Source organism: Electrona antarctica, assembly GCF_951216825.1.
Source record: "Electrona antarctica genome assembly, chromosome: 6".
NCBI lineage: Eukaryota > Metazoa > Chordata > Actinopteri > Myctophiformes > Myctophidae > Electrona > Electrona antarctica.
The window spans coordinates 18,935,851-18,953,271 of record NC_136811.1 but is presented as its reverse complement, the minus strand read 5'-3'; the positions used below and the strand labels follow the sequence as shown (position 1 = coordinate 18,953,271).

General features: G+C 43.6%; 1 protein-coding gene across 4 annotated transcripts in view; it reads right to left on the bottom strand.

Moving 5' to 3' along the window:
- Nucleotides 1-17,421, bottom strand: part of LOC306924495 (receptor-type tyrosine-protein phosphatase U-like) — a 164,963-nt gene that overhangs the window by 21,449 nt on the left and 126,093 nt on the right. The window contains exons 14-22 of one of the 4 annotated variants that reach the window (XM_079503013.1): nt 16,203-16,341; nt 14,898-14,927; nt 14,416-14,570; nt 13,567-13,754; nt 9,833-9,905; nt 8,727-8,803; nt 6,303-6,339; nt 3,586-3,683; nt 1,011-1,127 (exon numbers count right to left, since the gene is read on the bottom strand). In XM_079503013.1, the coding sequence (XP_079359139.1) occupies nt 1,011-1,127; nt 3,586-3,683; nt 6,303-6,339; nt 8,727-8,803; nt 9,833-9,905; nt 13,567-13,754; nt 14,416-14,570; nt 14,898-14,927; nt 16,203-16,341 (914 nt within the window). The remainder of the gene's footprint in view (nt 1-1,010; nt 1,128-3,585; nt 3,684-6,302; nt 6,340-8,726; nt 8,804-9,832; nt 9,906-13,566; nt 13,755-14,415; nt 14,571-14,897; nt 14,928-16,202; nt 16,342-17,421) is intronic. The other 3 variants (XM_079503014.1, XM_079503015.1, XM_079503016.1) reach the window with 3 other exon arrangements.

Here is a 17,421-nt window from a genome sequence, read left to right as displayed (position 1 = left end):
CCATAACACTATGGACGCATGCACGGATTGCACACACATGCACAATCCATTGCGGACCCACAGCAAACACACACACACACACACGGTGACACACACTCCTTGAAGGAACGGAATAACAGTGCAATGTCTTCGCAAATAAAGAAAGGCAAAAAGCAACAGTGCACACAAACGTGCGCACGCACGCACGCACACACACACACACACACACACACACACACACACACACACACACACACACACACACACACACACACACACACACACACACACACACACACACACACACACACACACACACACACACACACACACACACACACACACACACACACACACACACACGCACACACACACACACACACTAAACATCCTTTTTGTCAAACCATCACTAAACATGGGTATATTTTACGCAATTCCATAAAACACACTTCTTATCACGAAGTGGTGAAAGCCAACCAGATTCGTCTGGAACCAGGCTATAACCAACCAGGGCCCAGTATTCAAATATGGGGCGGGACATTGCGAAAGAAAATCTAACACTGAGAGGGACAAGACTAATATCCACGCAGTGATAGTATCGCTACGCGAGGCTAGGGAAACAAACCTACCTTCTATGATGTCACTGAGCATCATGAAGGTAGGCCTACTGAAAGAGCCACCCACCTCAAACATCAGAAACATTATGAAAATTACAAATGCTATGCTCCAGCTACTGAGGAGAACCAAGCAAAACAGAGACATTTTGATGACCAGTTTTGGGGACAGAGGTTTGTCCATTTAAATGTAAGATTAGCTAAGTACTTATGTTGTGCTGATCTGTATTAATAATTGTATTTAGATAACCTGTAACCTCTAGTAACGTTTTTCAATTACATTCTCCTCCTCTGCGATACACACACTGCCCAGTTAGTCACGTAGTCTGTGCTCTCTATATGCATGAATACCAAACAGCTTAAGGATTTCACTCCAAATGTTCTATTGAATAGTTGGGGAGATTGGGGTTGACTTACCCTCTCCAAGGCAAAGGTACGGACTGTATATTCAGCCAGCGTCTCCGTCTTCAGTAGAGTAATCTGGATGTCACCGTACATCTCACTGTCATCTGGCCAGTATTTACAGCATTTCACCTGTTTAGACAAAGTATTACAGAACATTCTAACCATGCTGTAAATTACCCACTGTACAGTTAAAACACATTACAATTGGCTATGGCTAGCTTGTCATTTATGGCTTTGATGGACAGGGGGACAAAGGAGTGCTTCAGTTTGCACGGAATTCGTGAAAAAAGGTGTTGTAATTCTGATTTAAAAGGCAATTTCACAGAAGTAAACACATGAATGATTGTACAGAAAACAGCCTTTGAAAGTGCTTCATCTTCTGGTGGAAAGCACACGTCAGAACAGCTATAACAGATCTGAGAGCAGTGGAAAATGCTGTTGGAGGGGCAGCAAAACAACAAGCTGCCCTGCTGGTGATTTTTCATCCCAGAGGGCAAAGTAAAGCAAAGTACAACAGTCCCATAATGACATGGAGAACAGGAGCGCTGCAATGTGTTCCACTCACCTCACACACGAAGCACCTGGTGTTTTTCATTCAGGGGAAATGTTTTTTTATTAAAGTCCAGCTCCTATATGTTGTGTTTGTTCAGTAAGGTCGTGCCAATTGGATACAGAGCTGGTGTGTGCGTAAAATGGTGTCATTGATTTTAACCATCCACCTGGATAATGTGTTTCTATAGGGGGAAAGATGATGCGACTTTTACGTTTGAATGTTAGGCTTGTTTATGTGTGACAGATAATGACTGCTATAGTCAGGCTGTCTGTGGTCATTCTGTGCTAGTAATGCTCTGTGTCACTCCCTGTTTCTCTCCCCGTTTCTTCTCACATTTCACACTCTCCACTATACAATCCGAATAAAGACGGAAAAGCCCAAACAATATCTTTTAAAAATAAAAAGCTCTGTGTAGCTGCAGTGTAGCTGCTATTACAACCGTTGAAATCACAACATGATACGCAGCTTGCGGAGTTAGTTCAGTCAGATATACTCGAGGGGTTAATTCGCTGCATTACTACGTGGGTGTACTGTATACAGTGTTTGCAAGACCCACATGGGTGGGGTATTAAAGCTCGCCTAAGATTGCATTCTTCCTGCCTTCCTTCTGCATCTCTCCTTCTTCCTTCTCCTGGTTGTTCTTGTTGTTGTGGGATGTTTGCTCTCACCGCCACCCCAGCACCACCAGTGGGCTCTGCTATTGCTGTTCCCCATGGGGAGGGGTTGTTATTGTATATCTATCTCCCTGCTCTTAATGTTTAATGATGGCTGTATAATTGTGCCGAGCAGGGAGAAAATGTAGCAGAGCCGAACGCCAAGATAAAATATTATATGCGCACTTGTATTCTCATTATATAATAAATATTTGTTCAATCTATTTGTTCAATATATTTATGAAGATCTTCCAGTGCTTTTCAGTGCACCATGGCATAACAAGTGCTAGCTGTGTATTAAAGTCATGTATTATTTGTGACAATGATTACTACTTATCAAATACAGAATGCACTTACAATGATGTAACACTTCAAATGGAGCATAAACATAACACTAACCGTACTGCCCAGATAGCATCAGTGTGTGTTAAGGCATGCTGCTGAGTTGCTACAGTATATCTCACCCATCTCTGAAGTGATAATATGCCCTAATATACCATATAATACTTGTGGCTATGTGTGTTACTGCTGCCATTAGGAAATACATAGTGTTTGTGTACAAATTAGTTACTTAAACTCACTTGACCTGCATAGCAACAGTTGCTAAACTATTTGGATTGGCATTGGACAATCGCTTTTTGGGGTGGGATTTAGCAAAGGGCTAATTGCGCCTTTTGACGCCTATTTTCTTATGTACCTCCCCGCAGATGACGCCTTATCACACCTTTCTTAATATCAATTGATTACGGTGAACAATTGTGTCCTATGAGCTCATAACACCGGAGTGTTATGAGCTCATAGGACACAATTGTTCACCGGTGCGGTGAGAAAAAAACCCCCCAAAAATTAAAAATAAATAAAAATAACGGAAATGGAAAATCCGCTGGCTTATGCTGTCTATGGGGACTCCGATTTTAAAACGGTAATACCTCAGTATGCTTTGGGTGGATTAAATGACTCTCCACATCTAACCACATGTTACATAGCAGATTTTTACTTTCTGACTGGCAGTAGAAAGTAAAAAAAGCAGAATTGGCTTTCAAACTAAAGGTACTCACCGCTGAAAATGCATGTGCGGCGCTCTGAGCCCTCCACCAGATGCACGCTGCACTAAGGCCTCTGAGCCCTCCACCAGATGCACGCTGCACTAAGGCCACTGAGCCCTCCACCAGATGCACGCTGCACTAAGGCCTCTGAGCCCTCCACCAGATGCACGCTGCACTAAGGCCACTGAGCCCTCCACCAGATGCACGCTGCACTAAGGCCACTGAGCCCTCCACCAGATGCACGCTGCACTAAGGCCACTGCACGGTGACATTGGTGAATGAAGAATGTAAAGCTAACAGCAGCTCCGTCTAAAGGGAACAGTGATGTCACTCACCCTGCCTACCTCCACCAACTTGGTGATCATGACGATGCTGAAGCAGTTCTCCTGCCACACCATCCTCCAGAAATCCAACACCGTCTCCTGCTTGGGGCCTTGTGGAGGGAAGAAGAAACAGCCCCATCAGAGCTGCACTCTCAATGAAAACCACTTGTTGATGGTGCTGTTGTGTGTGGCCACCAGAGCATGACCGGCTATTATTACTTTTTGAGTGGTGTAAACCACTCCTACAACTGGCTTTGTTAGTCTGTCTGTCTGTCTGTCTGTCTGTCTGTCTGTCTGTCTGTCTGTCTGTCTGTGCGCAAAAAATGAGCATGGTTGCTACGGTCACCCAGTTCACCCGGGTGTGATTTCATTACGTCAGACATTACATCAGACCACAGCTGATCAGGCTATATAAGACCTTACACCACTCAGTTCACACGGGTGTGATTTTTTATTTACTTTTATTTTTTTAACGAAAAACAACCTGGTGTCACTATTTTTTGCTTGTCGTAGGCGAAAAAATAATAATCTACAAGCTCACAACTATGTTATTTTGCTTTCAAGTTGAATATACTCAAATATCAATTTTTTGTATAGCACATTTCACACAACCGAAAAGTGCTTCACAGTAGAAAAAGTAAACATGGTACATTTTTATCAAACAAATAAAGAAAAGAAAAACATAGCATGTATACAAGCAAGAGACATAAACAACAAGAATACATAACGATTAAGATCAGATAACATTAAATGTCAGAGAGAAATGTTGTGTTGAAATGTAAGAGTTTTAAGAAGGGACTTCAAAAAATGTATGGATTGAGCAGCTCTAATGTGGGGGAAGGCTATTCCATAGCTCTGGGGCCGCCACCCCAATAGAAACTTTAAAGGTATATTCAGTGATTTCACTTAATTCAAATCACTTCTTTTTTTGTTTTGTTGTGATAATCCTCCCTACTATAGAGTGTGCTGTGCTGACCATAAGGAGTTCCTCCCTGTCCCCAATTAACCCCTGGGGGTCAAAAAACCTTAGGTTTCGTTTTTGGATAGGTTGCTCAGCCTTCATCCAATCAGGATAGAGCGAGCGGGGTGTGTGTGCCTTGGTGTGTGCTGTTGGCCTGTCGCGTGTCCCCCCACTGTAGTACGTGCATGTGCACATCTTGTTACCGGGCCGAACCGGGAGGTTTTCCAAATCGCCCAAATCACTGAATGCTCCTTTAATAAAAAAATAAAAATTCTCCAAGAATGGGATCAGAGTCAGACACAAAAATGAGTCTGGCTCTATAGCATCATCATGACCCGAGTGACCTTGGTCAGATGACAAGACAGTGATCTGTGAAGATTGTACCATCAATGCACTGATTGGAGGATTCCAGGTAAGAGGCAGAGAAGGCGGTAAGGAGAGGATGGCCCCTACACACTGCAAGATATTTGCTCCGAATATGGTGTCGGGGAGCTTTTTTTGGCGCTCACCGACAAAATCCATCTGACGCAAGATCGGGCTTTGTTTGCAGACGTTTTGCTCGCACTGTGTGAAAGGCTCTGTGAGAAGATCTGGCGGCAATAAGATCGCTCGTCAATGCCTTCCTGAGCGTTTCAGAAATCTAGCAGGTTTGATATTTGGACATCATACAAGATGAACAGGGTTGCGACGGCACCCCGAGAAGGTATGTATTACAGCCAATGAGAGCGCAGGAAAGTCTGTCTGTCTGCATCTCACGGGACATCAAAACGAATTGGAATAAAAACAAATGTAGCCTATGTATCGGGTCTGGATCGCATCTCGGTGAACTCTTGCAGTGTGTGATCCTTTCTCTGTGAAAACCACAAAGATATAATGACAGCCGATTTCAAAAAGAGACTCCTGTATTGTGAAATAATATTAAATAATAGTTAATAATAAAAGATCTGATGACTCCCCGACGACTTTAAAAGTCCTACCATGTGTACGAGCCCTTAGGAAACAGTGGTTGCTGATGATGTGAATGAAGCCTCCATCAGTCAATTTCATGTGGAGATACCACTGGAACAATGAGCACCGAGGGAAACCATGCTCACAATTACACAACCACAGCTGAGCTCCTATAACTCAAATCTCTCTCTCTCTTTCTGTCTGTCTGTCTGTCTCTCTCCCTCCTAGCAGGTAGAGTTTATGAAAGATAATCGTTTGAGCAGCCCTTCAGCAACGTTTTGGCTGCAGACCCTGGCTTTGTGAGTTGCAGAGAGTGAACTGAAGACTTATTTTATTCCACGTCAAATTCCTGGACTCCTCACATCACAATGGTTTAGGAGTTATAATTAATGTGTTTAATTATTCATCTCTTCTTCATGATTAATTCAGTGACATCAATCACACAGCTGCCACTGGGCGGTGGTCACACATGCCATCACCTTTAGATTTGCAGGACGTGCGCTTTGGCTCAGGATGGAGAGCGAACAGATTTCTGATTTATTACTCACTTACAAAATCAAAAACTCTCACTCTCAAAGCATGAAAAATCAAAGACGCACTTAAAGACACGCACGCATGCGCACACGCACACACACGCGCACACACACACACACACACACACACACACACACACACACACACACACACACACACACACACACACACACACACACACACACACACACACACACACACACACACACACACACACACACACACACACACACACACACACACACACACACACACACACACACACACACCTTGCAGGGATACTCACCCTGAGTGGCGATGAAGTGGTTGGATCGATGGTAGCCCTGAAAAAGAGAAGAGGAATGAGGTGCTGAGTAAGACCATGTGATCGTGGCTCACAGCTGGAAGGGAGATCATGTCTGGACAGCCGTCCCGTCTCCTCTGGCTCCCCGTCCTCTAATGACCCACTACATACTTTAATGTCGTCTTTCTCCACAGCCACCATATTAACTTTACTCTGTATATGCAGTTAATTCCTCAGTATTCATATAATCAAAGGTAACCAAATGCCAATTAGAGCCAATATAAGCAGGTCATTAAGCAGGTAATTAATATGCCCACATGTTTATTTTAATAGAGTATGGATCTTTAGCTGCGTGTACATTATAATTCAAGATAGCGGGGAAAAAAGCATAACGTAAAAAGCAATTTCAGAAGCCCTATCTATTCGTAAAAAATGGCTGATTCTTCACAGAGCGTCAGTAACCAATAAAGAAATATACAATAGATACATCTTGAATGCACAGCGAAGCATTCTGAGATCTTTCATATATCAAAGGAGAGGACAGCCTTTGATATAGATGTCAGATCTGTCCTCATGATGAACACAGGATGTTCATGTGGAATGAGAGGGCACCACATGCAGCCTTGAGGGGAAAAAGGCAACAAGAGCACCTGAGGGAATGTGAGTCATGGGCAGTTTGTTTCACACTAAACCACAACTCCCAAGTCTTCCTCCTGAAAACAACACACTTCTTCTCTGACTTTGCAATATGAGCTCAACAGTCGTTCCAAAGATTTGGTACAATTGATTTGGAATCATTCCCAGGAGATTATTTTTGAGAGGACATTCAGGAATGCTAACATCATGAACCAGCTTCAGGCCAGGGAGGTCTCATCAAAGTGGGAGAAAAGGGCCTTATATTATGAGTGTCCTGGATTTCTGGAACTCTGTCAGAATAACCTCAGAAACAAAAACGCAACACACCAGATCTTAAAGCATGAACGATAATTGTTGCAACAATGAAGACAAGACTTACACTGTCAAAGCATAAGTGTGCACAAATGGACCCTCAATTAGCCCTTTGCCAAGTCCCTCCCCAACGCGTCCTTGTCCAATAGGCACGTTAGCAGCGAGGAGACGGCAAGCTGTCCTTCATTTCAGTAGCAAGAGCATCAAAGTGTCTTCTGAATCTAGTCAACAAGGCCTGCAGTAGGCTATGCACTGGACACATTTGCATGACATTATTTAAATAAACTAGAAATATGAGGATATGATAGAGGAGTTTACATGTTGCACGGTAAGACTACGGTCATTAGTATTATTGCCATCACCTGGGTGGGTCGTAACTTTCCCGACGAAAAGAAAACAAAACTATCAATAAAGGCAGAAAAAGCCAAAAAATATCTTTAAAAAAAAGTCATCCAGAAACATCCAGCTGATGATGATCCAGCATGCATGCATGCACGCACACTTGTCTTATATAAAGTTGCACCTCTGAATGGGACTTGGGCATGTACAAGGTTGCAGATGGTGGAATGGGGGACAGGAGACAAGGGACTAAAAGAAGGATGGAGGGGCAGGCAGAAAGAAGAGTGGTGAAGTACTTACTTCCCTGTTAATCCGAATCTACAGGGTCCAAGTGGAGGATGTGGACAGGGAGTTAAAAGAGAGACATACAGGCCAGTTAATGAGAGAGAGTAGATATAGACAGGTGGAGCGACAGGAGACTGTGTGTGTGTGTGTGTGCGTGCGTGCGTGCGTGCGTGCGTGCGTGCGTGCGTGCGTGCGTGCGTGCGTGCGTGTCGATGCCTGTGTGTGTGGGGTCAACCGTTATGTTCCCGAGTTTCTATGTTCCCTGGGTTCTATGAAATGTGTATATGACACACAGTCTGGCCAGTAGCCAAGTTGACATTGGAAAATATAAAATAGAGACCTTGAATGTCTTCACCTCTCCTTTGAACACCAAAACATTTCACAATGAAAAAAAAAAGAAAAACACTTTCCATTTAACGTCTGTTGAAAGAGTCACAAGCTGCTCAAAACATGCTCCTGGAGAGCAGGTTGGTGTCTCTGCCGTCGGTGTGTGATGGGTGTGTATCTGCCTCCCTATCTTCCAACTGCCCTTTTTTATTTTGGGGTGCTCAAACTGATGACTTAGAAGATCAGAGACAGATGCAGACTTAAAACAAATGATCAAATGTTGAACAATCTGCACTCAGAATAAAGTATTAGGGGATTTGAATGTGCTGCAGTAGTAGCGGTCATGAAACGGACGTGTTTCAGCCCCTCAGGCCTTTGACAGTTTCAACACATTAGACTCTGAACCTTATTTTGTGTGGATTGATTCGTTGATGCTTTGTAGCACCATGCCTGTCTGTGTCCATGCTGTAGAAGCACCTCAGTGGACTGTGACGATACAACTCTGATTGGTTGGTAGGTGAGACTTACGTCGATGTAGTTGGCGTTGATGTAGTCAGAGTTGGGGTCACCCAGGAGTGGGTGGAGCTTCACTCTGTGGCGGTCATCTGAGATGGTAGAAAAACAGCATAGGAATATTACAATAACAAAATCTAGACAAAAGGTTTAGTGTTACTGTAGCAGCATAAGAGGCCGTGTCCACAGAAAGGGCTTTGGATATCATGTCCAGAGGAATTATAAGGAGTGTTTTTTGAGTGTCAACACGTCTTCATAATTACACCCGTAGGAGGCCCAGGACATGTGGACACGTCTTTAGGTCCTTTTTAATTATATTAAACACTATTTTTTGACAGCGGCAGTTGCTAGGCAACGCCTTGCTCGTCCGTCCCGGAGCTGTTTTGCGTGCGCGCAGCCATTCACTTCCTTGTTTACGGCCGTCAAATCTTGCTATTATCTCTGAATCTACGGCGCTGTCCGTGGTTTTGATCAGAATGCCGATGTTCTGTCCTTATTTCTGACTTTCAGCATGCATCTCGTTTGGAATATTAATGCTTCTAAAGAGAGATCAGACTTATTAGCGTGAGGTAGTAATGCAACATTTCACCTCCCGGTTATGGGGGGAAATGGAAGGCGGGGCTTTATTTTGAAAATTTCCGGGGCATAAAAAGCGTTAACATGTGTCTTAACCGGCCACCCATGTCGGCGCCACGGGTGAGTCTTAACTGGCCACCCATGTCGGCGCCACGGGTGAGTCTTAACTGGCCACACATGTGTCTTGACCGCCAACGCATGTTGGACTGTTAGCACGTCGGACCAACGTATGCGCCCCAGCACAAACAGCCTAGCAGAAATAACAGTAAACATCGTGGTAATGATTCAAGGTCAGGTCATAAATGAGCTGGTTGTTAGACACAGCCAGGATGATCAAACATGATATTGAAGAGCGTTCCTCTCCAACAGTTTAACTATTTTCTACTTGAACCGCCCAGGGCGCTCTGCCACGTATCTATTTACCATAGAAATGCCAGAATGGAATAAATGTTTTTTTGGACACGGCCCCTTAGTCTTTCTAGTCGTTTATCTGTGAGATTTGACGTTTTACTTCACAAAGGGCAGAACATCTCCTGGTCACTTACATCCTGTCAAGGTATCATGTCTCTCTTTGGTTTTGTCTTTCTTCTTTGTGCTGTCCCAGCCATCAAAAAAGCTCTGTGGAAGACAATACACTCTTATGATGGAGATAGCGGCTTTGTGAACCTCCCCTAATGATTTAGACAACTTAGATAAGCCTCAGGCGCAGTGTGGCTTTTCAGCATTGTGTTTCTTTTGTTTAAGTGCGATAAGAAATATAGTTTTTTCACGGTTATCACACTGACATCCTATCAGCAAGTCATCTCTCAAGCACAGCCGGGGTTTACATCAACAGGGCAGTAGCGTTGTGAGAATGTTTTGAGATAAGGAGTGATTATGTGCTTTATGCATGTTAAGTATTTAAACAGGGAAAGTGTCACACAGATACAGCTAGACCTCCCACTGCTACTCCCCATTAGACTGTGTATTAATCTGCTAATAGTAAGTAGTTTGGAGAGAAGCTTATTGTCGGTATCAGCCAGTCTATTCCCGTTACAATGCACTCAAGCAAAACCCATGACCTTGGCTTGTGGTCGAAAGACGAGTGCTCTATGGACTGAGCTACCCGGACACAAATAATAGGTTGCTTAACTTGCTCCTATAAGAAGTTTGATTTCATTTTGATTGAAATGGCTCCGGAGAGCCATTTCAATCAAAATCTAATCAAAACTTTATTTGTATAGCACATTTCATACAGCAAGTGCAACCCAATGTGCTTCACAGATTACAAATAGAAGAGACATTAAAAGAAAAAGAAAACAAAGGAAAAAAGAAAACATTTGACATAAACATGGATTAATGATACTATGACCTAATTAAAAGCAATGCTAAAAAGGTATGTCTTAAGGTTTCTATTAAAAATGTCCGTAAAAATGTGCCTCAACCATTGGCCTCAGTCTGTCCACTATTCTGGTTTTCAATAATCTCCCAAATCATTTAGAGCTGCTGCGCACAAAGTTGTGTTCAGTCAGTGCATTCTCAAAAACGTTTGTCAGGTACATTTGGCATCTGAGGCTGATGTTGAGAACGCTCTTACATGTACCATGTTGACGAGCATATAGAATGATCAGTGATCATAATCACACTACTGACATGCAATTCAGACAGCACTGAGTTGGCAGAAGAGCCAAAGGCTTCAATGCACTCGGCTGGGCATTGGCTCGGCTAGCTCCTCAGGCTTTTCTCATTTAGAGTAGTTAATTTACTCGTTATGGCAATTAATTATCCAGTCTGCACTCGTGCGCACGCACATGGACGCGCACACACACACACGCACGCACGCACGCACGCACGCACGCACGCACGCACGCACGCACGCACGCACGCACGCACGCACGCACGCACGCACGCACGCACGCACGCACGCACGCACACACACACACACACACACACACACACACACACACACACACACACACACACACACACACACACACACACACACACACACACACACACACACACACACACACACACACACACACACACACACACACACACACACACACACACACACACACACACACACACACACACACACACACACACACACACACACACACACTTCTGCATTCCACAGGGAAATAACGAGCCGTACCTGGCAGGAGAGGGTAGACAGAGAGGAACACTAGAGTGTGCATACAGTAAATGGATTTGGGGGAGTGGGCTGGGAGTATGCTGTGCCCGTGAGGGAGTGCAGCCCAGACTAGAACTGTGAAATGTTTTCTCTTCTTCAGAAGTGTCAGAGGAGCATGGCTAACAGAGCAGGAGCTCTCCTGCTCTCACATACAGAATCATCCCAGCGGGAGGAGGCCGTATTCAGGGACACCACAGTGTCCCCTGTACTCACACAACTATGGATATGGAGGTTATTACACCAACAGCAGAACCAATGTTTTATCTATCTGTACACGTGTCTCTATTTATATATATATATATATATATATATAGTTTAGTGGAAAAGCTAAATCCACCTCTATATAAAGAGCAGGAGAGCGTAACCGGCCAAATGACTATCTGCCACGCAAAGGAAAGCCATACATTATGTGCCAGAGCTGTGAGCAGGTTGGGAACAATGTATTTTGATTCAGAATAATTCTCTCCATTATAAATGAAGCCAGCCACCGCTGTTGGGTGGAAACTGTTACTTTTCTGGAAATGAAAAAATAATAATAATTTTTTAAAAAGCCTGTGTTCCAATGGATGTAGTAATTATTTAGTCACAGGCTCTTGTTAATACGTTTTGGTACTGGTTCAATAATTATAAAAATCACACCCGTGTGAACTGAGTGGTGTAAGGTCTTATATAGACTGGTCAGCTGTGGTCTGACGTAATGTCTGACGTAATGAAATCACACCCGTGTGAACAGGGTGACCATAGCAACCATGCTCATTTTTTGGTACGAACAGACAGACAGACACGTAAACTAACAAAGCCAGTTGTAGGAGTGGTTTACACCACTCAAAAACAGACTTTTAAATACAAAAATAGTTAAAATAGCAGATCTACCGATCATACCGGCACAACTTGTAGGTAGTACTAATAGCTACAGTATGAGGTTTCTGCCGACAGCGTCGATATGCTCCTTGTGAGCACGAGTGTCTCCTCTCTCTGTACCCTTGGTTTCCTGTCTCTCTACACAGACCCTCCTGTATCTGAAATAAAGCATTCCACACACAAGGAGTGTTCTTCTCTCCACCAAGCTTTGTGCAGGAGAGCAGGACAAATAACCTCTGCTACCAAGAAGCAACGCGTTCTGACTTTGTGATACATTGAGAATCGTAAAGCCGCCTTCTCTCAGCTGTCAGTAGGGTGTGTGTATGTGACTGTGTGTGCGTACGTGCGTGCGTGCCTGCGTGCGTGCATATAAGTGTGTGTGTGTGTGTGTGTGTGTGTGTGTGTGTGTGTGTGTGTGTGTACTCATCAGGACTGCCATGGTGACAGAGGTCTAAGGCCAGATGAGGATGATTTATTCATAGTCTAGTGTCAGCATGGTGTTCTGATGTCTCTTAACTCCTGCTAATTAATTTCAGAGGCAATAAGGAGAGTCTATATGGAAGACCGCACCACCCACACCTAAAGAAAACACATGTTGTACCATATGCTTCACTTCTGATTTCAATATCTGAACTCTCATGACTTCAATATGCAGCTATATTGAAGTATATACGTATACTATATGTAAACTTTGGACATTGTATTTGTTGATGCCATGTATTATAGTGCAAATTGTATTCCCATGACTTTTTGTGATATTTTTTTTCACCCCAAGAAATACAAATGAAGCCTTGATTCATGGAGATATATATATATCCCCCCCCCCCGCATTCTTAATCTAATAATCTGATGACGAGCACCATGGCTTCATGTGGTGTAAAATTGATAGAAAATAAGTCATGTTTGGGTAAACTACTCCTTATGTCTTACTGTACCACATTTCTAACTAATAAATCAATAAATCAATCAATCAATAAATCAATCAATCAATCACTGTATCAATATATGAACATACATATTTTAACTATATGTTGTTTTCTCTGGGATTAGATTGACCCACTGCACTTTCACCGGGAGTGTCACTCCCCTACTCTCTCCCTGTTTCCTGTCAGTCTACACTGTATACTAAAAAAAGCCCCAAAAATAACTTGCATTGTCATCACCTTGCATTGTCATTGAATACTTGGTGAATTCGGCCATACTGTATACTGTATAGTGTCAGTGAATACTTCAGAATCTCACCTCATACTCCTGCTTGAAGCCGTAGCCCTCAGCGGTCTTCATCTGGTTAATGTGCTGGAGGAGGTCAGCTACGCGGACGGCAGGATGGAGCTGTCCTGTGTGGTACGGAGAGCCTTTACGTCCACACTGACGCCTCGGGGAGCCTCCCAGCAGACTGCTGGACTCGTTGACTGAACTGCGAGCCTCGCCTGCAAGGGGGAGGAGGGACCAGGACACAGGGCTTTTTAGAATGAGATCAACTCATTTTGCAGTTTTCTGCAGTCTAGTCGAATCAGTGGATACAGATGTAGCCTGTATGCTCCCAAAACTTATTCCCTCGGTAGTCCCTACCTATAAGGCTTACAGTACTTGACTTACGCTACTGGAGACACTAGGCTTCTAGGCATTCATTTGGGATAACGATAAAACAGTGGTGCCCAAACATACAGATATTAGTACGTACATTTGTGGCACACAGTTAAAAAAAATAGGCTTTCCGCGGTGTGGAGGCCTAGTGAGCCTAGTTAAACAAATAAAAAAAGAACATGAAGGGAAAGTCTGGGTGAAGGTACTTTGTCGGTACTTTGGTTGTTTCAACCATTCTATCAGAATGGTTCAGGTGTGAATGGTTCTCTGATAGACACCACACTATCAACGGCAGTACAAACTGATGGATGATCCATGCCAGCATCTGACACTGTATGAAGGTGTTGCACTTAAAAAATAAAAATGGCACACCTTGCGAATGAAAGTGTGTGTGTGTGTGTGTGTGTGTGTGTGTGTGTGTGTGTGTGTGTGTGTGTGTGTGTGTGTGTGTGTGTGTGTGTGTGTGTGTGTGTGTGTGTGTGTGTGTGTGTGTGTGCGTCTTACTGCGTGCCGAGCAGGTGTGTGCGTCCATGAAAGACAGTGCCATCCTCTCATCCTCCTGCAAGGTGCTCTGGTCTGTGAAACTGTGCTCCATAGAGCCCATATGGCTCTTCTCCTGGCGGTAGCTAATAGGTGTTTTATTCATGTTCACTGGTTTCCTATCAAATAAAGATGGAGAGAGAAGGAGGAGGGATGGAAGGACCAGAAGGAGAAAGAGAAGGAGAGAGAGATACTGACACAGAGTTTCAGAGAGAGTAGGAAAGGAGCCGTGGGAGACAGCATGACAAAAAGGAAAGGAGAGAAGGAGATAGTGGATGTCAGGGACGGAGTGAGTATAAGAGGGGAGGAAAGGAGACGATGAAGAATGCATTTCATAATAATTCGCAACCACCGACCCTAGCTGCAACTTTAGTGGATGATAGCCATTTGCACAAGCATGTATATGATGGAAAACTAAAAAAAAAAAAAAAAAAACGGTCACTTACGGATAGTAAGAGTAAGAGTAGATGTCCCTTCTGGAGAAGTGTGAGGATGGAGGAGGAGGAAGAGGAGGAAAAGGAAGAAGAGGAGAGGAGGAGGAGAGATAAGAAAATCAAGAGAAAGAAGAGAATGTAAGCTGCAAGCAATGCCAGCTGTGGGCTGAAGCAGGGATGCATTGATTTCAGTGGAGATGGGAACCATTTGGATGCATGTGACACATGCATATATACAGCATTATAGCAAGCAAGGCACTGACAGTCCCAATCACAGCCAAAGCAGAGAAACACGTCTCTCCTTTCTCCTTTAGCGCCGTCTCAACTCTCAACGTTAATGAACATACGTGGCTTCATGCCAGAAGCACATTTGGCGATCAATTGTCTGAGAACTAACTGGCAGCTTATTGGACAGCGGTCCAGACTAATGTGGGGACTATAGTGTCAACGCTAACGTCAACAGTATGCCGTGTGAGGTCAGCATGTTTGATAATGATTACCAGAGCCCTCAGCCATCTCTCACTTGGCATGTAGTGTCAGTTGGAATTTCACATGATCATTTAATTTGTGGTAGAACATCTTATTCTAGAATCTAGACTTTCCTCCTCAGGCTGGCACATGGTTACAGCTGACTAAGACGCAGAGCAAAGCAAATCTCTGTGATTATGTAGTTTAGCATGTTCCCAAAATGGCCATGCATACAGTATTTTTCTGTCATATTTTAGACGCTATGTCGTAATGCATCATTATAAGTTAAGCATCTGATGCAAAACAAGGATTTCACATTAAAAGCCTCCTCTTACCCCTAGCTCTGTTTGACTAATAGTTAGAAAGCTAGAGCTTTGGGATCACTGGCTAATAATCTCTAAAAGCACACCTTTTCCTACCAATTACCGTCTCATTTAAGGGTCAGACCGCGGCTTGGTGGGTGTAATTAACTGGCTAATTGAATTGAATCAGCCTTTAATTAAATACTTCACACTCAGATAAACTTGCTTGGTATCTCTGGTGCAGCATAACGGATTGGAAACAATACAGGCTAGCTGTGCTTCCAGTATCTAACAATGATATCCTTTCACAGAGTACAGCTAATAGAAGACAATAATTAGGGGACTGTTAAGAGAGATATTTCACAATAATACAAATAAAAGAGAGCAAGATGAAATGGCTGGTGTGCAACCATACTGCAGGTGGACGCCATTCAGGTGACTTGCAGAAGAGATAAAAATATACTTTGTAGTCCCTGGAAGAGCCTATTCCAACATATATGCATATGCAAATATATAACAGCATACAGACTAGCTGAGCGCCACTCACCCTTTCTTGATGATGATGATGACGGCTCCCAGCAGAAGAATGAGGACCACCAGCCCTCCGGCACACACCCCAAGGATCAGCCCCATCTCGTCAGAGTGTTGGGACACCTCCAGGGCCCTGCTGTGGTCCTTACAGGCCGCTAGCAGAGAGAGAGAGAGAGAGAGAGAGAGAGAGAGTTAATACACAACCTCGGGGCGTGTGGGATGCATATCTTTGGTCCGATGTACTAACAGCCGATACGTAATACTCCGCCACCCCCTTGACCCTACCCTAGCCCATACCCTAACCGCACGCTGAAGCCACAGATGAGTCTTAACACTAGAGTGTCTTTGAGGTCTTTCTGACCCATTTTGAGATTTTGAAATTGATTATAGGCTATTTGCCCATGAAGCTCTCAGAAGGTTCCCCTTCCATGACCTTTCCTAAATATTCAATTAAGTCATCTCTTTTTTTTCATCTGAAACATTTTCTAAATATGAATTTAGGCATTATATGCCACCATATACCATCTCTGTCTGTTCGTTTTTGGTCAAACTGGCCCCTGTCACCCGTTCTCCCCCACAGGAGTGGGGGACACCTCCAGACAGCCCATTGTTCAAGTCGTCGATATTTAAAAGACAATGGCTCTACCGCACTGGGGAGAAGGTGTCTGGAGATCCAAGGGGAGACAGTAGCCAATATATAGCAGGGAAAAAGGTGTTTTTGACCTGAAGTAAGCTGTGTGGTAACTGGCCTTACTACAGTGTGTTAACCGGCCTCGTATGTTAACACTGAGTCCAGAGATTTTGAAGTTGTGTAAATTTGTGCCTCTGTGGGGGGTATTTATATGCAAATATCATGACCAATGGCATTGCAAGACTAAACAATGAACATCAATGATGATGTTTAGGTGAAAAAAGAATAGGAAAAAAAAAGAAATTAAAATTAAAATGTTACCGAGAAGCATCGTTGGGTCTTACCGGGTTAACCAGCCACATGTTTTGGACAATATGCTCTCCAGATGTAAAAATGCAATTACTATCCAAAACGATATCAATAGTTGTGTTGTCATTATTTGTGATTATGAAAGCAGGGGTGGTGGCCTGGTGGGGGTGGGGTGTTATAATAGAGGATTCTGATTTAAAAACGTGTATGAAATTACTTTTACTTTGGATTGAAACAATGACAGTGGGTTGTAATCTTTGCTCACAATCCCACACAGCGCTACAGTCATCATGTC